General features: G+C 44.7%; 1 protein-coding gene across 1 annotated transcript in view; it reads left to right on the forward strand.

The window, feature by feature from the left end:
• Nucleotides 1–22,008, forward strand: part of ST13 (suppression of tumorigenicity 13 (colon carcinoma) (Hsp70 interacting protein)) — a 33,656-nt gene that overhangs the window by 7,326 nt on the left and 4,322 nt on the right. The window contains exons 3-10 of the mRNA XM_015419175.1: nt 11,024–11,096; nt 11,199–11,269; nt 12,972–13,038; nt 15,124–15,208; nt 16,060–16,170; nt 16,698–16,800; nt 18,839–18,955; nt 20,485–20,539. Of these exons, the coding sequence (XP_015274661.1) occupies nt 11,024–11,096; nt 11,199–11,269; nt 12,972–13,038; nt 15,124–15,208; nt 16,060–16,170; nt 16,698–16,800; nt 18,839–18,955; nt 20,485–20,539 (682 nt within the window). The remainder of the gene's footprint in view (nt 1–11,023; nt 11,097–11,198; nt 11,270–12,971; nt 13,039–15,123; nt 15,209–16,059; nt 16,171–16,697; nt 16,801–18,838; nt 18,956–20,484; nt 20,540–22,008) is intronic.

Genomic DNA, 22,008 nt, shown 5'->3' on the forward strand with positions numbered 1-22,008 from the left:
CTGCAGTGATAATTCTGTTCTGCTCCCCCATATTTATTTCCCTTCTCATATTGACATGATGGGTGGTAGTGGCATTATTTTTAACCTTACCTTTCCTTTCTACCTTAAATAGGTCCTTACACGATCTTTACACACATTTGTGTGGCAAAGACCTACAGTGTAAAATTAAAGTAGAGGAAAAAGTAGCTTGCTATATGTGTTGCATGTCCTTCTCATTTTCTTACACTGGTGAGATGGAGTTGTTCCTCTCAGACCCAAGCAAAAAATTTTCTTCCACATAAATTCCCCCTCAGTGTACTGATAGAAAGATTTTTACTTTGCCTTTGTGATTTTTGGGCAGGGGCTTGATACTGGGGATGGACATGAACCATATTTTTGTGGTTTTGTTCATGGCTGAACCGCAAACTGAACCAACTGAATATGCCATTTCTGAATTGTTCATATAGGTTTCTGGGCCATTTAAAGTTTAAAACCCTGCTTTCTGCTCAGAGGGAGTAGAGAGCAGGGGGTTAAATGTCTTGAAGCCATTTAAATCAAACAGCTGAGTGGTGTTCTCCCTCTGAGGCGGAGGACATCTCTGTGGGTTATTCTCATTGTTCCTATAGGGAGGCTGGAAACAATTTTTTCTTCTTCCCTTTGGCGCCTTCGGAATAACCCGCCCCTTCAGTTCTGTTCCTGCCTCCCTAGGGAGTAGCAGCATATCTCCTTCTACCTCCGTTACTTTCTCTGCTTCCCCACCTTGGGGACTCTGAAAAATCTGACTCCCGCCTTTTTGCCTCCACTGGAACGGAGCACGCAGATGGCGGCAATGGAGCACACCGATGCCTTCCTCTCCGAGGAGGAAGCTGAGCTGCGCGGCGCAGTGGCTCAACACCTGATCACCAATGGGGCCGACTTGCCCCCGCGGCTTGTTCATGCTGCCCGCGAAGGGGAGCAGGACGAAGCAGAGGAGTGGAGGACAAAGAAGCGTCGCCTGCTTGAACAGCCCGCCGCTCCGATGGGGCTCCTGATCCTGCCCGGTGGCCATCTTGGAAGTGCGGAGCGGGGCTCCAATACCTTCCCGCCTTCACAGGCAGCCACAGAAAGGAACAACAAGAGGGACCAGGGACCTGATCTGGCAACTGACTCCTAAGGAGACCCAATCCAGTTGGGTAACGTGCCCAGCCTTGGGAAAGGGTCTATCTCCAGGGAAATGATGCAGTGCTTCAGGAGGGCCATGCAGGAGGAGGTCTCCTCCTTCTGCTCTAGAGTAGGCATCACCCCTAAGGAGCACCATGATCAGCCCAGTCGCCCCTGGCCCACAAAGGCATCCCAGAAGGCCATTCCCCATAGGAAGAGGGCTAGGGATTCCTGTGTTGACTCCTCTGACTCTGAGCCTGAAGAGAGAGAGGAAGGGGAATTTCTATCTGATGAGGAGGTGGTCCCAGCTAAGGTCCCTGAACAATCCAACTGATTCTTTAAGAGTGAAGATTACCAATTTCTCCTAACCAAGGCAGTTATGGCCCTGTGTACCCAGGACTCTGCTGCTGATCAGGAAGCCAGGGTGTCAAGGAGAAAATTTAAATCTAGATCCACAGGTGACACTGAGTTCTTTCCTCCTGATGCAATAATTGAAATTGAAAGGTAAAAGGTCTTCCCTTTTCCAGAATACATTGAACGCCAATTGACTTCTGACTGGGACAAACTGGCTGCTAATACTCAATTTCCTCATTTTGTTACAAAACTATATGCCTTACCTAATTACACTAATGAGCTCTTACAGGTACCTCCAGTAGATGGCCCAGTATCGGCACTTCAGTCTACGGGTTTACTCTCTGAAGACGGCCATGGCACCATTCGTGATGCAGTGGATAAGAAGACAGAAGCAACACTCAAGAGAAATTATGAGGCGGTTGCAATGATGGTCAGAGCTGCTGCGACAACGTCTATCGCCACTAGGGCATCCATTGTATGGATCCGTAAACTGATAGAGCTACTACCAGAGAATGATTTCAGACTCTTGGAGGGAGCCAGCCACATCCTTAAAGCCACATCGTTTGCAGCAGATGCATCCTTGGACATCTTGATGTTTGCCTACCGCAGTCGCCAGACGTCTGTTGTGGCACAGAGCTTGGCAGGCCTATTTCCTCTCTAAGTGCATGGTCTCTGCTTACCCCTTTCAAGGTGATTGCCTATTCAGGGAATCATTGGACAAGATTCTAGTAGAAACATATGAGAAGAAGAAAGCAATGCCCAGATCCCTGCGTCATTCTGACAGGCGTGGATCACATTCCTTTTGTACCCAACACACTGCCGCGTTTTTGCCAGGAGACAAAGAAAAGCAACTGGGAAGGCTCTAGGTCCTCATTTAAGAAAGGTCCCACCAACTCCAGTTCCAGGTTCAACAGACACGTCTTCAACAGAAACAACCACCCAGACCGAGATGCCAAACCTAAGCAGGTATGACTGCCAAAGCTATCTGGTGGGAGCATGTCTTACACATTTTCTTCCATGCTGGGAGGCTTCCCAGGTAGATTCATGGACTCTGGACGTGATATCCCTGGGGTACACCATAGAATTTCTCAGCCTCCCACTGGAGAGGTTCATCCAGTCACCATTCTCCAACAGACCCAACAAAATGTCTATAGTCATGTTGGCGATCCAACATTCACTCGACATCCAGGTGATAGAACCGGTTCCACCCCCAGAGGTGGGACATGGCGTATACTCTCTTCTCTTCATGGCCCCCTCGAAAAATGGGAAATGGAGAGTAGTGTTGGACCTCAAATTCCTCAACAGATTCCTCAAGCTCAGCCAATTTCGCATGGAGACGTTGAGGTCCATAACGGAGAATATACAACAGGGCGACTTCCTAACATCAATAGACCTTACGGATGCCTATCTACCCATCCATCCATCCCACAGAAGATTTCTCTGGTTCACAGTGAATGGCAAACGTTTTCAGTACTGGGCTCTACAGCACCGAGAATGTTCTCCCTCTGAGGTGGAGGACATCTTGTGGGTGATTCCCATCCATCACTTAGGGAGGCAGGACTAATTTCAATTACTTCCTGTTTCCTTTAGTGGGAGTCACCCTAGGCTCAGTTTTTTTCCTGCCTCAGAAGGGAGAGCAGGTAGGTGTAGGCTCTGCCTAACCCTGTCTTTCTGAGTTAACTTACTTTCACTTTCTCCTTCCGTCTTTGCTGTTCCCACTCTCTGAAGAAACTTTTTAAAAATCCTTTTCTTTTTCCTTCCTATATGTTATCCTCTTTTCCCCCCTCCTCCTTTGGAGGTTGAGCATTACCGGGCCGGTTGCTCTCTTAATGGGAGGAGATCTCCCAGACCGCCTTCCATGGCATCAAGAGAGGATAGCAATGGATTTCTCTCCACTCTGGAGGTAGATGCTGCTGGGCTCCCTGGAGACAAAGAGACCGTGCAGCAAAAAAGAGGGCCATGGCGGTGGCCGATGCTCAACCAGGAGAGCAAGGTGAGGATGGTGTTCCAAAGTGTGCCAAACAGCTGCACCCCCCTGCAGCATTTACGGAGCCCGCACCAGCCTCAATGGCCATTTTGGAGTCCACTGGCTACTCTATGCTTTAAGACAGAAATGGCGAGCAGAGCTTAATCCCGCACATGGCGCACCCCGAAACCATTGGTTCAGTGGGGTTCATCGAGCTAGGCATGATTGTGTCGATAATGCTCAATGGGCCAAGGAAGATGACGAGTTGCAGAGCGGCGAGCAGAGCCTAATCCTGCACATGGCGCACCCCGAAACTTATGGTTCAGTGGGGTTCATCGAACTGATTGTGCCGATAATGCTCAAGGGGACAAGGAAGATGATGAGTTGCAGAGCGGTAATGTTGGCAATCCCAGGTCTGTCCCCTTGTTTCCAAATGTGATGGCCTTCTTTATAAGAGCCATGGGGGAGGAAATAGCACATTTCTGCACATCAGGGGGCCATGGGGCTACTATATCCTCCTCCCCCTTCCCCTCTCCTCAGAGGTACAAGAACAGAGGCAGGTGGCCCACCAAAGCTGCACAAAAAGGGTCCCCCAAGGAGCACTGCCTATTTGATCCGCCTTCATGTGAGAGAGAGAGCCTCTCACATGGCTCTAGTGAAAAGGAGGGGGGGAATTTTCATGTAATGATGGTGAATAGGGGGAAATGATTGTCTCAGACCAGTCCTTTAAATATTTCAAGGGCAAGGTTTTTCAGTATTTGCTGTCTAAGACCCTATCAGCACTCAATATACAGAGACCCCAAAAGGCAGGGGACAAGAGTGCTAATGCCCAAGGGCAGAAAGATGGCACAGAGCTCACTGATGAGTTCTTTCCTCCAGCTGATTGCTCAGAAATAACCTTCCCTGATTTCTATGTGAAGGCAGAGTCTGCGAAGCAAATAACAAACCAACCATTTCCAGGGGTTGTTAAAAAGTTGTACCCTTTGATATCATCTGCTTCAGATCTTTTGCAGGTACCTGTGGTTGATGCACCAGCGACTGCCATGCAGTCCTCTGGGTTGCTCTCTGAAGACGGACATGAGGCCACTTCCATGGCAATCAATATGCCAGCTGCAGCACCCACAGTGTCTAAAGCAATCATTGTGTGGATGCATAAGTTGATACAGATGTTAATCAGGCAGCAACCGCAGACTACTGGACGGTGCCAGTAGATCTTGAAAGCCATCTCCTATACTGCTGATGCCACACTAGACACCATGGTCTTTGCTTCCAGGGCGATGGCATCAGCAGCTGCCGCCAGTTGCATCATCTAAGAGTTTGGTCTACAGATTACCAATCTAATGCCATCATCACAGCATACCCATTTCAGGGAGGCAAGTTGTTCGGGGATCCACCTCCCATCCTGACTTCTGGACAAAGACTTTGTCACAGAATGATACAAGATAGAATTTCATTCAATTCCACCTCAGCGTTTCATCGTCTCTCCTATACACAAAAACCCAATAAAGAGAGACAGAACCAGATCTACGACAAATCACTTATTGGACATTCAGGCGATAGAACTGTCCCTGTAAACAAACAAGAGACCGGGGTCTACTCCATCTTCTTCACGGTCCCCAAAAAGATTGGGGATTGGAGGGCTATCCTAGATTGAAATACTTACACACGGATGCCCTTCTGTTCCCTTGGCCCGAGGGGCTCTTCTATACATTTCCTTCTCTTCCTGTACTTCCCAAGCTTCTCTGGAGGATAGGAGTTCTTAGGGCAGAGATCATAGTGGTGGCACCATACTGGTATCGTCATCCTTGGTTCATGTCGCTACCGGAGATGGTGGTGACTCCTGTAACCATTCCAGTCTCAGAAGACATGCTGCTTCAAGGTTCAATTTGGCATCCCAGACCATGGTGGTTCTGCTTAACCGCATGGAGACTGAAAGGGACAAGCTATCAAAACAAGGCTATAAAGAGCCAGTCATCGATACGATCATGGCCTCTAGAAGGCAGTCTACCTCAAGGATCTACACTACTACTTGGAAGGCCTTTGTCCGATGGCCTCAGTGGAAAAAGGCTGATCCATTGCATCCAGAAATTAGATCACTACTGGAGTTCCTGCAGGACAGTCTAGTAAGCGATCTCAGGGCAGCGACCCTCAAGAAACAGATGGTGGCCCTGGCTTTGGTCCTGCCCCAGTACAATTGCCTTAACATCTTTCAGCACCGTCACATTCGCCGTTTCCTCAGAGGGGCATTATTCAAGGATTCTCCACAGAGACATAGGTTTCCTACTTGGAAGCTTAATACTGTTCTCACAGCTCTTACGAAGGAACCCTTTGAGCTGATGTAGCACATTCCATTCACATTCCCGAGGATGAAAACTTTGTTCCTGGTAGCCATTACTTCAGCCAGGAGGATTTTGGAACTAGGAATTTTGTCAATTCAGTCGGAGCTGTGTTTTTCACAAAGACAAGGTAGTTCTGAGAATAGATTCCACCTTTTTGCCCAAAGGTCAATACTAAGTTTCACAGATCACAAGAGATTTGTTTGCCATCATCTGGAGGAAAAAGTTTGGCATATCTGAGGAGAGCGCTCAAATGCTATATTCTCAGAATGGCCTCTTCCAAACAGACAGAAGATATGTTTGTTAATATTTCTCCTCTTCACACAGGGAGAAAGATGTCTAACTCTGCGATAACCAACACTATGAGGGCCCTGCATTACTGAAGCCTACAAGATTATGAAACAAGTTCCTGGAGGTATCACGGCCCACTCTCTCTTTGCAACCCGGCAACGAATGTGGCCTTTGCCAACAGGGCATCGGTGGAGGAAGGTTGCAGGGCTGCTATGTGGTCTTCGTTATCCACATTCATCAGGCATTACAAGATGTGTATGACTCTGCTGATGCGGCATTCGGACGGGGAGTGCTGCAGTCTGTTCTAACTCTTGATGACGACCACCCTCCCCAAAATTAGGGACACTGCTCTGGGAGGTCCCACAAGATGTTCTCCACCTCAGAGGGAGAACGACCATTGGTTACTCACCATGAAGGGTCCTTCTCCTCTGAGGTTTGGCGGACATCTTGGCCCTCCCGGGTCATCATTTCTACTATCTACTATGCTGTTCTTTCACACTATTTAAAAATAACAACAATAATAATAATATTACGTGAGAGAGGGGGACTCACCTTTTCCTTCCTGTTCCAATGTTTGTGATTTTGGCTATACTCTTGTTGTTGATGATGTTCAAGTTCTCTTTTTTACAGTGGTTAAGTTAGTGTATTGCTTTTGGAGCACCAGAACTGAGCCCAGGGTGATTCCCACTACAGGAAACAGGAAGCAATTGAAATTAGTCCTGCCTCCCTAAGTGATGGATGGGAATCACCCAGAAGATGTCCTCCAAGCCTCAGAGGAGAAGAATCTTTCACAGTGAGTAACCAATGGTCGTTCTCCAAGGTCCTGTTACGTCCGATTGTCCACCTCAGGAAATTAGGTATTCACGTTCACGCCTACCTGGACGATATTCTGATCAGAGCCCACTCTCAGACCAAGTCCCTGCAGGACACAGAAATGACTCTTCAAACGGCTTCGTTGTGAACATCCCCAAGAGCTCGTTGCACCCTACCCAGAGGTTGGAACATCTGGGTGCAGTAATAGACACAACATGCAGCTCTCTGTTTCTTCCACTTCTCAAGGCCAAGAAGATCAGGGGAAGCAGCATCTCTCGTGATCCAGAGCGACCACTCTTCACTCCTAACCCTGGCTCGTCTTTCTGCTGATATCAGCCATGGACATGGTTCAATGGGGCCATTTCCATGCCAGGGAACTACAAAGCTTCCTCTGCCCATACCAATGCTCCATCATGGAGAAGTGGGATTGCAGCCTTTGGGTTCCACTTCCGGTCAAGGAGAGTCTGCTGTGGTGGACAGATCTCAGCAATCTGAGCCAGGGGAAAAATTTCCCCATTTCATCGGACAAGGAACTGATTACAGATGCCAGTCTCCTAGGTTGGGGGGCTGTCTTGGACAATGCACCGGTTCAGGGCTGATGGTCGAGGGACGAACAGGTCCTCCCTATCAACCTACTGGAACTCAGAGCAATCAGGCTCGCTCTAAGTCATTTTCACCAACAGGTTCAGAATCGTCATGTTTTGGTAAGAACGGACTACATGACCACCAGGGCCTACCTGAACAAGCAAGGGGGAATCCAGTTCGTCTCAACTCCACCGAGAGGCCTCGAAGATCCTGTCATGGGCAGAGAGGAACATCTCTTCGATCAGAGTGAAGCACATCAGGAGCGTCTGCAACACACAAGCAGACTGGCTCAGCTGGGAGACCATTTCCGATGGGGAATGGTCTCTACATCCCAGGCTATTCCAGATCATCTGCCACGAACTGGGCACACCCCTGGTGGATCTCTTTGCTTTGCCACAGAACCATCAACTCCCCAGATTCTTCATAAGATATCACCATCCAACAGCAGAAGCGTCAGACACATTGACATCTCCATAGCCTCCTGCTCTTCGCCTTTCCACCCTTCCCTCTCATCCCCAGGACCATCCAGAAAGTGCGAGAACAGAGGGCCGTAATCATTCTACTGGCTCATTGCTGGGCACGACGTCCGTGGTTCTCGGCACTGTTACTGCCGTTGCCGGTGACTCCAGACATGCTACTCCAGGGGCTGATCTGGCATCCCCATCCAGACTGGCTGTGCTTGACCGCCTGGAAATTGAAAGGAACCAGTTGATACAGCTTGGTTACTCTGTGGAGGTGACGGACACCATCCTGTCTTCCAGGAAACAGTCGACCATTTGCATCTATAATGCAACATGGAAAGTGTTCATCAGGTGGTGTAGAAGGAAGCAGGTTAACTCACTACAACTTTTCGTAGCATCAGTGTTAACGTTTCTCCAGGAAGGGTTACATTCAGGCCTCAAGTCGGCGACATTACACAGACAGACAGTGGCTTTCTCGACAGTGCTTCCTGCAATAGGAGGCTATAAATTGACCAAGCACCCACATGTCCAGTTATTCCTTCAGGGAGCAGCCGTCAAGGTGCCCCCCCCCCAGTTCATGCTTCCCCACCTGGAGACTACACACAGTGTTGACTGCACTAACCGGAGCACTGTTCAAACAGCTGAGGGAAGTAGGTGTCAGGTGGTTACGCATGAAAACTCTGTTTTTGGTGGCTATAATGTCGGCATGCAGGGTTTCCGAACTCAGCGCATTTTCCATCAAGAGCAACCTATGCATCTTTCATAAGGATAAGGTGGTCTTTGGCCAGACCCCACATTCATTCCTAAGGCCTCTTCACATTTCCACTGGGCCCAGGAGGTCTACCTACCCTCTTTCTGCCCGCAGCCTAAACATCCTAAAGAGGTTGTGTGGCATACACTGGATGTTCGTTGAGCTCTCAAGATCTACATTGCTCAGACCAAGTCCATCAGAAAATCCGATTGCCTATTCATCAATATCTCTCCACCAAAGAAGGGAGAAAGGATGTCTAAGGCTTCCATTAGCTCAGTTCTCAAGTTGTGCGTTGCGGAAGTGTACAGAGTTGCTGGCATGGAAGTTCCCAAGGGGATTACTGCGCATTCTCTCCACAGTGCCTCTACCAATGCCGCTTTCCTAAATCATGCGTCAGTGGACAAAGTTTGTAGCGCAGCCACTTGGTCTTTGATCTCCACATTCGTTTGCCATTACAAGATCCATACTCTGGCATCTTCCAATGCAGCATTTGGAAGAAGAGCCCCAGGAAGTGGGGGAGAATCTCCTGAGAAGGGACTCCCTTGCACTTTTCTCCTGACTTCACCCCTTCCATTTAAGCCCTGCTTTCTGCTCCATGCATGAAAAGTTGCGGTGAGCTAAAAGGGTTTAAATGGCTGGTAGTCATTTAAACCCTTCTTTCTACTCCCTGTGGCTTTTCCCAGGGAGCAGAAAGCAAGGCTATTTAAACTTCTGTTTTCTGCTCCCAGAGGATAGCCACAGGGAGCAGAAAGCAGCAGTAGTTTGGCTTCCAGCCATTTAAACCCTCCTTTCTGCTCCGGTGAAGAGTAATATAAACTGAACAGCAGAGCGGCAGGGAGCTCCCAGCAGCTCAGCTGTTTCTCCTGAAGAGTAAAAAGCAGGGGTAAACCACTGCTTTCTGCTCTTCATGAACCACCACAAATTGTGCCAAAATTCATGGTAGTTCATCCCAGTTCTTCAGTTCATGAACCTCAAAGAGGCCAAAATTCAAGGTGAACTTTGGTCCGTCAGCTGGTTTGTGTCCATCCCTACTTGATACTACCTGCATTCTAGGAATGCCTTGCATGTTTACCCTTGCATGTAGTATCCTTGCCTCCTGAGTGGTCTGTCCCCTTACAAAGGGCCAGTATAGCGTTTTTATTTTATTTCCCCACATTTCTTTTCAGTGGGGACCCAAGTAGCTTATATCACTCTTTTACTTTATCCTCATAACAACCCTGTGAGGTAGGTTAGGCTGAGATCTCCCAATATGCTTCCATGGCAGTGGAGATTTGAATTTGTGTCTGTCAGATCCTAGTCTACTACATGCTGGACTAGGACTAGGGAGACCTTGTGAGGATTGAATAGGAAAGAGGAGACCATGTAAACTGACCTGAACTCCACAAAGGTCAGAATAAAAATTGAATAAATTACGACTAAATCTTGAGTGCTTGCTTTCCAGACCTGGACAAATTTTGTTCTCTTCTGGCTGAATTTTGATTTTGTTGCTCTTAGGCAAATAAGATCTCGTTCCCTGTCACAATAATACACTGCACTGGTGTTGGAAGGGATACGGATTTTGCTTTATGGCTTGCCCCCAGAGTATTGTTCACAAATACTGTTCTATTTGTTCTGTTTAATTTTTCCTTGATAGTTTGGTCGATTTGGTGCTCACATATTGATTCCTAATACTTCATCAGATCATTCAGCAGTTTAACCTCACTGCTTCCTGTCTGGACCTTTGTGGGCTCAGCAGGTCTTTAACTTTATGTTTTAAGGTCCTTGTTAAATAGCTGTATTGCAAAACATTAAGACAATACAAATTCAAAGCCATTCAAAGTAATAAAACACAAGCAACCTCAGATTTGCCATAACAAGCCACAGGGATCACTTTATACCCAACATTAAATCCTTAGGATTGTTTAGAATTTGAGCTTACGCTGTTGGATTTTTTTCCTTTGAACAGGTGGTCCCCTGTCATGTCATAGTCTGCTTCTGAAAGTCAGCTTCATAGTGGTTTGCTGTGTGGCACTTTTAAATTGTATGGGGGAGGAAGAGGGAAGAGCGCTGATTTTGGCAGAGACAACCCCAGAGTCCCTTAGGGCACATTCCCTGGATCCCAGCCACTAGCTATAATGATTTAGAGAACAGTTGTTAATGAGCATGTCACTTAAAATGCCTTCTGTTTTTCTGATATGCTCCTTTTGTTGTTCTGAGGGTGTTTGCAGATCTCTGCAGATTTCAGAATAGTTGAAACGCTAGATTTTCCAGTGATTCAAGTAGCAAGCTTTAAGTAGAAACTACATAACCTGAATATCATAATGAGCTTGGATTTCCCCCCTGCTTAATTTGATACCATTTTCATTAGACAAAAGCAGAAGAAACGAAGCCAGAAGAACCACCAAAGCCCCCGGAGCCTGAAAGTGAAGAGAGTGATTTGGGTGAGCCACTAGTCATGCCTGGTCTGCTTCATGTAGATATTTGCAGGTTTGATTTTTTTTCTCCTTTTGAGCTGTGATTCTTATCAAGGCTTCTGTTTGCAGAAATTGATAATGAAGGAGTAATTGAACCTGATAAGGATGAGCCTCAAGAAATGGGAGATGAGAATACTGAGGTAATGTTGAGTTTTCCTTAATTTTGGAGCTCACTCTGTGAGCCACACATTGTTCTTTAGAACTCCTTGTTATATATTAGGAAATACATACATCTCTTCTGTCACCATTTAACACTCACTTTCTATAAAGGATGAAAGAAAAAAATATATAACCTTTAAGACCAGGTGAGCTTCTCAGGTGTCGTTTGAGAGAGAGACAGACAGACCTATAGATACATGTGCTGTACTTACCATTTTAACTCTAGAATAACAGATGTTATCCAAATTTGTTTGGCTTGGTTCTCCCCATCAGGGGTAAGAAAGAAGTCTAATAAAGGGCCATTATTAAAAACCTAGTGTAAACTTATACAAAAATACATGTATTTATTAGAAAGGCAGTTAAAAAACAAATAAGGGCCCAATGAAAGCCTTGTTGCAAAGTTCAAGTGGCCTGAACACGAGGGCCAATACAAATGACCTGATGCATTTCTGCCCTATTGGGGGCCTTCTTCAGAGGTCGAGCAGTTTAAGGTACAAATGTTACAATATTACATATAACAATAAAATAACCAATAAGTTAATACTGGACCAAAAAAAGGAAAATTAAGCAGCAAGATCAAGGGTCCTCAAGCAAGTTGCAGATAGCTCTGACTAAGGTAGCCACATAGGTGCTTTCTGGACCAGAAGCGGAAGATGTTCTAATTCAGCAGCTGTGCATTTGGCACCAGACACATGACTCTCATCTTTAGAGGCCTCATAAACATCTTTGTCTTGTGTCTATTACTCTTCCTGCTTAACTTTCCTTTTTTTGGTCCAGTATTAACTTATTGGTTATTTTGTTATATGTAATATTGTAACATTTGTACCTTAAACTGTTTGACCTCTGAAGAAGGCCCCCAATAGGGTGGAAACGCATCAGGTCATTTCTCCATATAGAGGTGCAAGACCTGAGAAGACTTGCGCACAGACATTGCTCTCCTGTGAGGATGGGACTTTCTTTTAGCCATATTTCCTCAGGATACCTGGCAAGACTGATTCAGCCCCATCTTCGTAGGGCTTTCATGCTAGCACGGTTTGACGTCCTTCCCTCAACTGTTCTATCGGGAAGGTTCAACAAAATTCCCTATAAAGATAGATTGTGCCCCTGTGGGATGGGGAAAATCGAATCCATTGGACATGTGCTATTGTACTGTAAATTCCACTGTGACATCCGTGTTGTTTTTATTGAACCTGTGTTGGACCCCCTTTTGGGCCAATCTGATGAGCATAAAATTAGTTCTTTATTGTCTTCGCACAATATAGAAATTCTGGAACCTGTAGCAAATTTCTTTTATGAGGTATCTAGGAGGAGAGGCTCATATTAAGGCAATTCGGAATGTGATACCCCTCCAGCCTATCTTGAGGCTCTATGCTGCATGTGTATTTGCTATTTTATGCCAATAAAGGTGTTGTATTTGTATTTGTATTTTGTAGGTCATTTCTATTGGCCCTCGTGTTCAGGCCACTTGAATTTTGCAACGAGGCTTTCATTGGGCCCTTATTTGTTTTTTACTGCCTTTCTAATAAATACATGTATTTTTGTATATTATAAGTTTACACTAGGTTTTTAATATTGGCCCTTTATTAGACTTCTTTCTTACTCTTGTGGTTCTTGATTCCGGTTTTTGGGTCGAGTTTGTTTTCCCTTCCCTGTTTTTTACTACTTTGGTTCTTCCCCTTCCAGGTGTCAGATGAGATGATGGATCAGGCCAATGAAAAGAAGATGGAAGCTATTAACGCACTAAGTGAAGGTGAGGACTTTACCTTATGAAGATAACTTAGTACAGTCATGTATCTGTTATACTTTTTATGCATTTTCCTGATAAACGTGAAAAACACTTTTCACTTTACAGAGTGGATTCTGAGCTTGTTAAAGTTTTGGCTTAGAAATTTGTCATCCTGATAGGAAATTCCAGCATTCTCCTATTATTAGTTCAACAGTTGTCTAGACTGTCTGGCCAGACACTTTCTAAAGCTCTTAATAATAATTTGTAAATGTATTAAAGCTGTAATTGAATTAGGGTAAGAATATTGTTAGTGTAGTGTACTCTAATATTTTCACTGGTGGGGATCCTAATACCTGTGTTTGTAATGACAGAAAGCAAGAGGCTGTCCTAACATCTAAGTGGGATCTTGCCATGTATTGTGGCGGCTGTTCAAACAGCCAGGCTTTTGGCTGACAGCATCAAGGATCATGGTGCTGAATCTTGTTTTGTAAGCAAATGCATTATTGAGGCTGATGTCTCTTGGTATTCTTTTAGCTATTTAATCTTAATAGGACATTGTAGCTTTTGCTATCTGCCTTTAGCATGTTCAGGATTACTGTTCTTGGTGCTCCATAGTTTGCTTATCAAGTGAGACTCATAAGTCAGAACAACAATGAAGACTTGACAGGAAGTAAATAAAACGTATAGTAGTTCAACTTGATAGATGAGATCAGTCCTATCCATTGTTTTTCAGCAGTGAGGTTATGGAATCCCAGAGAGAATATATTTCAACAGATTTGTGTGATACATATCATCTGTGCACATCGCAGGTCTCAGTACACTTACTATGTTTTTTGTCGTGATACAGAGGATTACTCAGGCTGAACCAGAGTTAACTAAAGCATAAGTGCGTGTGTGCTAAATTGGGCTTTTTATTTCAGGGATTTACTATTGGAGGTCTTACATGTGTAATGTCCCCATAATATCCATAACTTATGGCACAGACATGTGGTCCATAATAAATTGGGGGGAAACCCCTTAATATTGGCTATGCAGCTAGTTTATCTTGGAGTAAATATTTTTAAACTCTGTTCTGCTTGCTTTTGAGTAAACATGAAAAGGATCAGGATTGGGATGGCATAGTTTTTCTTCACATAGAATAAGTGAAGGAGGGGCATATCAGGCACCCCCACTTTTCCCCAAGTGACATGGTTTGGGCATTCCAAACTGTGGTCTCCTCATGATTCTGAAGATAGTCAGCTGGGGTACTTGTGACTGGCCCGACTCAGGCAACGTGTTGAGCCTGTGGAGCGAATAAAGAAGAGGAGCTACTGCTTGCTGCTCAAACCGAATGTGTCCATTATGGTGGTGGGACCTGGCTGTACCTAGACACAAGCCAAGCTTTCCCTGGGTGGCTACTCAGCAGTGACACACAGTAAAAAGCACTTCTTTCCCCTCAGCAAAACAGCTCTTCCTTGATAAGGTTGAGAGAAATAGTGGGTGGTCTTGTGTTGTTCTCTTTATCCTCGCAGGACTATTTAGACAGAAGTTGTACCTGCTTTCTTCGCTCACACTGCCAGGATTCCATGGCAGTGTGCAGGCACAGCCCTGTTTCTAGCCCTTCGTTTTAAATTTGAAATCTCATATTTTTCTGTTTGCTTCGAGTTTCCCCTGGGGATGCAGAAACCTCCTTTATAATTGTGACTAGACCTGTTGTGGTGTTTTTGTTATTCACACAGGCTAGCCAGTTTAGTATTAGGTATGACTGAAGGTTGCAAGTCACTGCATCCTGTTCTGTGTTCCTTATTATGCTTCTGGCTGAGGCATGATTGCTTTTTTGCTGCTTCTGTAGTATATTGCAGAAATTAATATATCATGATGACCCTGTAGTTTGGAAAGTTGGTTCTTCTTCACCATGAAAAGACCTTGATAATTTCCCTCAGATCTTTTATTTTCATTTATCTGGCAGTAGAATCCTAAGCAGAATTACACCCTTCTAAGTCCTCTTTGATCAGTAGGTTTGGAAAGGTGTAACTCTGTTTAGGATTGCACTGCCAGTCTCCTAATTTAAAACGTGTACAATCTGCATTTCTTCTTGGACTATCACTTAAGCTTTATTGATATTTTCAGGTAAACTTGAGGAAGCCATTAATTTGTTCACAGAAGCTATCAAGTTGAATCCTCATCTGGCTATTCTGTATGCCAAACGAGCCAGGTAAAAGTTTAGATTTTAAAAGCTGTGCTTTTTGAAAAGACAGATTGCCTGCTTTCAAATACAGTGTTCATAATCTTGACCATATGGACTCCAGAGTTCTGGTTTATGGTGGGTATTTCCACCGTTCTTTCTAAATGAGCCATTGGTGAGATTTCAGCTTCAGTGCAATAAGCACCTGTTGCATCCAACAATGCTATGACTGCAAAACCTGTTCAGCCTCTTGTGTGGTATTGTTCCTAGGAGTCGCTGTTTGGCATCTTGGCAAACCAGCCACAAGAGGTCTGCTATTAATTTAAGAGTCTTAATGTGCCATTTGTTTTATTGTGCTAATCATGGCCCCTTAGCCAGTATACAATCTTGAGTCTCTGAGCTGCTGTCTGTTATGCTGCAGCATAACATTTTCCTTGTTCTTACCATTGTAGAAATGTTTAGAAGGCAGAAAAATCAAATGGGGGGAGGGGCTTTTTATTTCACTTTGCTGGATTGCTAAGGATTTATGGCTTCTCAATGACTATGCTCTCTTAACTACATTACTACTTACCTTGTAAGAGAATACAATATGAAAATGTGTGTTATGGAATATTCTCCTTTAGGATGTTGAAGCAAGACTGTTAATACTAGTAGATGGGTCACTGAGATTCTTATAATGTTTCTATCACTGAATGTCTTTCTGTAGATGTTTACAAAGCAGTGGGACCACTCATAATTCTATGTGTTGTTGGGAGAACTGGGTAAATAAGAACTAATCACTGTATAACTTTATTATAATGTGCCTGGAGTCTCGGGATGATAACCCTTCCAAAGAACTGCTGGTTGTGACTTCTATGTGCTTTCTTTGTTGCCATTGACAGTGTTTTTGTGAAAATGCAGAAGCCAAATGCTGCCATTAGAGACTGTGATAGAGCCATTCAGATTAATCCTGATTCAGCACAGACGTATAAATGGCGAGGGAAAGCTTACAGGTAAAGAATTGCAACGCTGCTTACATACTGAGGAAGACGAAACTTGGTCTAGTTCCCTATTATAATATGAATTACTTAGGTGGGTAGTAGTTAAACTACTCTGTGTTAACTACTCTGTGTAAAACTATTGGCCCCAAATGCCCTTAAAAGAACCACAGACTCAGTGCTGTGGTTTTGATCTACATGTTAATCACATAGTCTCCTGACAAATTAGCCCATGTTTTAGTCTGTTGTACTTAGGCTTCATTAGTTTTGGGGAAGTGAGACTTTGGGGGATTACTTTATTTGCAAACTAAGCTACACAATAAAAAAGGGCTTGAATGCTTATTTAATTTACAGAAATGCTAGATGCTACCCCCCCCTTAATTCCTAAGAAAAATCATACCAGATTTGCAGATATTCATACAACAATCACTAATTGAAGTTATACTTGTGCAGATCTTAGGATCTTAGATTGCATATGATTTTAAAAATATAGCTATCCAGTTATAATATTAATCCTTGATTTGGTATCTTGTCATTGCCAGACTGCTAGGTCAATGGGAGGAGGCTGCACGTGATCTGGCATTAGCCTGTAAACTGGATTACGATGAAGATGCTAGCACTATGCTGAAGGAGGTGCAACCACGAGTGAGTGACAGTGGGGAGAAAGACAGACATAGGGAAATAGGCTGCCTTATTCATGGTTTCATGTTTTGATGCTATAGACATCTTGTTCTGGAAGGCAGTGCCTATTTGAGTATATATAATCTTGCAATTCCAGAGAATTATTGAAGGGCACTGTGGTTCCGTCTTCTAACTTCCAGAACATTGGTGAGCAATGATTTTTTTATTCTGCAAAGCAGATAAGTTTCCTACTATCTTGCCACATGTCTCCTCATAAACACCTGTAATAGTTGAAGGGGAGACATATGTCTTTGTATATATGCAGACATGTTTTCCTTTCCCAACTTCATGTTCATTGGGGGAAAGATAATGGAAAAGAAGCAGTGTCTGCTGTGAAAAGCGTAAATCAATCCTGACATCAGTGTTGGGTGCAATGCAGTGTTACTACTTGATTGTTCCTTAATCTGCCACAAGGGAGCGCTGCCAACTTTGTTTAAAAATAGGATATTTCTCTCTCTAGCCTTCTTTTCAGAGCACCACTCCTTTATTTGCAAACTAAATTACATGATCAGAAAATGGTTTTGAATGCTTAATTTACAGTTGCCTTGGGCATGATATCTTGTAATGCGAAGCTTAAGGTGGAGATCAGTAGGGTCCAAATTTTTGTGTCTTTTACAGTATCTCAAAAGCATCTGTATGGGGTTTTAAATGCATTAAAATCTCCTGTATTGAAATCTTGGCCTCTTTTTATTGCCACTGTTTTAGGACAATTCCCCATGTTTCTGTTCATCAAGGCAAAATATACAGAGCCATAATTTCCCGTAAATTTGAATGAAATGTTGATTCATTATCCCCAAATCTTTTACCAGTTTATGGTAGTATAATTTATATTTTCCTATGTAACGCAGTGTGGTAGTCATAGGATTCCTAGATGACCTCCCATCCAGCCTTGATTGTCCAGGCCCTCCTCCTCAGTTTCATGTGTCTTCTGCATGCCTCTTGTTCTTCACTGACAAGTCCTGCAGAACAGGCTGGGGCTTTTCGTGTGACTTTTATATGTAAAAAGAAGACACTTCAGGGAGGTGGGAAATGCATCTGTGCTAGCTGTTACAGCCTTGATGCCTACAGGGGAGTAGCATTTTGAAACTATGCTTGTTACTTTAATGGCTAACTTCTGTGCCAGCAAACTGCAGCAAAGGGGTGGGTGCCAAAGTCTAAGAGAAGATGCTCTAGCTGGGTGGTCTTCCACATATTATTGGCCAATACTGTCCTCAACTTTGGCCTGCAAGTTTTTTCCCTTTGTATTGTGCCTGCTTCACACCCCGCAAAATGGGGAACAGTTTTACACTGGATTATAAGGTGCCTTCAGTTGTTGGAAAGGCAGGATAGATAAATGAGTTTTCAAGATGGATGTACAGAAGTCTTAAATACAATGTAAATGATAGTTTTATGATAGATGGTAGAAATAGTTCACATTTTGTCTTTTTTCTGGATGCTCAGCTTCATGCTGTAAGCTAAGTGGAAAGTAGGGTCCTTATTCTGTCAAAACTTTCTCTGTGAAATGCTGGGTTGGTTCTCTGTACTGATATCTTTGACTCTTTTCTGGAGGGGTTTCAAAGGCTCAGTTTGTTCTCAGAATCTATTAGGAAGGTACAAACTACGTATTCCAGTCCCTAGGTTTAAGAAGCCCTGGAAGAGACTGTTTTAAAACTTTTTAAAAAATGATTTGGAGAATGGAACAGTTGGCTTTGACTCTTATTTCTGGACGTAACTGTACTTAACAATTACATAATATGACAAATTTTGAGACAAAACAAATCTTTCCCAGAAAGGGCTGTCATTTTATTGTCTGTGGGTTATGAAGCTCTGAGATCTGTTTAGGCATTATTGGGCTCCATGTTGTCTGAGGAGTCACCATAGGAAGGAATATGTGTTAGATCTAACCTGGTTTGCAACACTTAAGTGAAAACGGATGCACAACACAAGTCAGCTAAAACTAGCTATGCAGAAGAAGTGTAAGATGGTGGTAGCACATGATGAGTATTATTTTCCGGTGTCTCAGGCTCAAAAGATTGCAGAACACAGGAGAAAGTATGAACGAAAGCGTGAAGAAAAAGAAATCCGTGAAAGGATGGAAAGGGTGAAGAAAGCCCGAGAGGAACATGAGAGAGCTCAAAGGGTGAGACCTTAATAAAGATTTATAGAAGGAAAATAGCCTAGCATCTCTATCCCTTCCTAACTTTGAACCCTGTATAGTTTCTGTGTAAACTCCACAGTAGACTCATGAAAAAGTAGGGGCTGTTTCCCCAACAAGCGTACAACCTGGTTCTAGCACAGTTATGCTGTTATTGTTCTGTGGTTTCCAAAATTAGACTCTTACTTTAGTGTCAGTTTTAGATGAGCTTGTATCTAGTTGTAGAGAACATTAAAACAAACTAATACATAGTATGAAATCCAGTACTGCTGATTGTTTGGGTGAAGGAGCAATAAGAAACTTAAAAGATTAAAAAGACTTCACAGATACTGAAATAATTGTTCTTCAGGGCTATCTAGGTTTCATGGAAATAAAGCAGTATTGCATAACACTAGGATTTCTGGAGCATGTAGGCATGGTTGGCCCAAGGTTTTTGGCACCCTAGGTGAGCCATGACCCTAGTGGAAAACACCCCCAAAAAAATTCGGTAGAGAGAAGTGAGCGGGATTATCCCAACCATATAGGTGACCTAGGGTGTCAGAGTTTCAAGGGTGCAAAAAAGGAAGAGGAGCCTTACTTGGCAGCAGAGTGGGATCAGCAGCATGGCCCTCTCAGCATGATGACTTCTGGCCCTGTTTCCTAGAGCCACAGTGCACAACAAGGATGACATTTGGGCCAGACCCCTACCCAAGCAGCATCAGAGGCAGAGCCTTTTAGGATACTGCAACAGATGAGAACCCCGGGAATCAGGTGGTGAGCCATTGAACAGAACAGGCTGGCCCAGATGGCAGTCACACTCATTTTTTACCTAACTTGCTCTAGCTGAGAGGGGCAGGAGAACCCTCTTGGGCAGATGTATCCTTCTGCCTGTCATTCATAAGCAGCCAGGGAAGAGACCAAGGAAGGAGCTACCTGACATCTTTCTAGATTATCACCCAGTCACCAGCTGGGAGAGCAGCAGAGGGCAGAACTACAGCTTATCTGGTTTGTCAGTTGCAGAACACTGCCCTGGTCAGGCCCGTAGCTACAGTGGGGCATCTCGGGGCCTGCCCCCCTGATTTACCGCCAAGGCCCCCTGACTTAACATCTAGCCCAGGTGCTCCCTTGGGGGTGGGTGCAGCAGGGGTGTGTGCGGAGTGCCCCCTGACTTATTTAAAGGCCCCCCGAATTAAAAAATCCTGACTACGAGCCTGGCCCTGGTGCATTCTTATCAACTTGGTGAGTGCAACTAGGTATAGTGGCTCTGCCCCATCTGTTCCTTGCCTGCAGGCAGCAACAAAATCTCAACAGTACAAAATCAAAGGTGTCTGAGCAGCCAGGAGGAGCAGCTCAGTGCGGGGCTTTTCAGAGCCCCTCAAACTGACTCCTACTACGGCACCCCAGGTGATCACATAGGTTTGCCTAATAGTTGGACTGGCCCTACACGTAGGGATTTGGATCCTAGTAAAGTTCCTTGGATTTCAGTAGACTTTAGTAGTTACACCTTGTGATGTGTTTCTATGACTTTTTTGCAGGAAGAAGATGCTCGGCGACAGGCAGGAGGAGGAGCTCAATTTGGAGGCTTCCCAGGTATGTATTCAGTTCTTAAAGAATTAATCAATACAGATGGAAGAGAACTGAATTTCCTCATGGATTTGGGCCATAACACATCTTATTTTGGGACAAAAATGAAAACTGCACCCTTGTATTTTAGCAAACGAGAAATAGATTTAAGAATTATGTACGCTATAGAATTGACTTTTTCCACTGCCTTGAGTTACATGATCTCAGTGAGTATATGTATTCTGTACTGCAACACTGAATTGAGTAAAGAGGGCACCTTACAGTGTTCATTTGTGGTAGGGCCAAGCCAAATGATGAAACAGCTGTTATACAAAGGTTCTAGTAAGTTATGACTGAAAAAAGACCATATATTGATATTGACTTTGAATAGAACTACATGTGTATTGTAGCAGAAACTGTTATCACCCAGTTTTGAGTTTATTGTTCCTGGGCAAGGTAATTGAGACAGCAGTAGCTGAACAGCTTCATGGTTTTGTGGATGACACATTGGCATTAGATCCATTCCAATCTGGCTTCTGCCCCTGGCCATGGGACGGAGATGGTGTTGGTTGCCTTGACAGATGATCTCCACAGACAGCTGGATCGAGGCGGGTCAGCGATGCTATTGTTATTAGACCTTACAGGAGCATCTGATATGGTCGATTATGATCTCTTGACCCACCGCCTCACTGATGTAGGAGTTTGGGGGCTAGTCCTTCAGTGGCTTGCCTCTTCATGGTTAGGGACAGGGTGGCGCTGGGTGAGAAGGTGTCCTCTAGATACCCCTTAACATGTGGGGTCCTTCACGTGGTGCTTCTCTCCCCAATTTTGTTCAACATTTATATGCACTCCCTCACGCAACTGGTGAGGCTTTTCAGGCTTGGGTGTCATCAGTATGCTGATGACACCCAGCTATATCAGTTATTGGAGGGCCACCCGGGTTCTGCCCCGCATAACCTGGTCATGGGTTTGGAGGCTGTGGTTGGGTGGTTGAAACAGAGCAGGTTGAAACGGAATCCAATTAAGACTTAGGTTCTGTGACTGTGGAAGGGGACTTCAGGGTCGGGGTACAGTTTACCCGCCCTTGACACCACTAACACCGGCGCAATCTGTCAAGAGTTTGGGAGTGATCTTGGATGCCTCCTTGAATGCGGAGGCCCAGGTCACGCAGATCGCCAAACTGGTACTTTTTCATCTACATCAGGTTTGGCAAATGGCCCCCTTCCTGTCACGCCCTGACCTAGCCACGGTAACCCATGCAACGGTCACCTCCAGGCCTACTGTAACTTGCTTTACGCTGGCCTGCCCTTGGGATTGAAGCTCCAGCTGATCTTGAACACGGCGGTGCGAATCCTGATTGGAATGTCACTGACGGCACATATGCATCCAGTGCTGTGCCAGCTACACTGGCTCCCAGTGGAATATCGAGTCAAGTTCAAGGTTTTGGTTTTGACCTGTAAGGCTTTGAGCGGTCAGGGACCAAAGTATCTACAGGA

Source organism: Gekko japonicus, unplaced genomic scaffold (assembly GCF_001447785.1).
Source record: "Gekko japonicus isolate JY-2015 unplaced genomic scaffold, Gekko_japonicus_V1.1 scaffold37, whole genome shotgun sequence".
Classification (NCBI taxonomy): Eukaryota; Metazoa; Chordata; class Lepidosauria; order Squamata; family Gekkonidae; genus Gekko; species Gekko japonicus.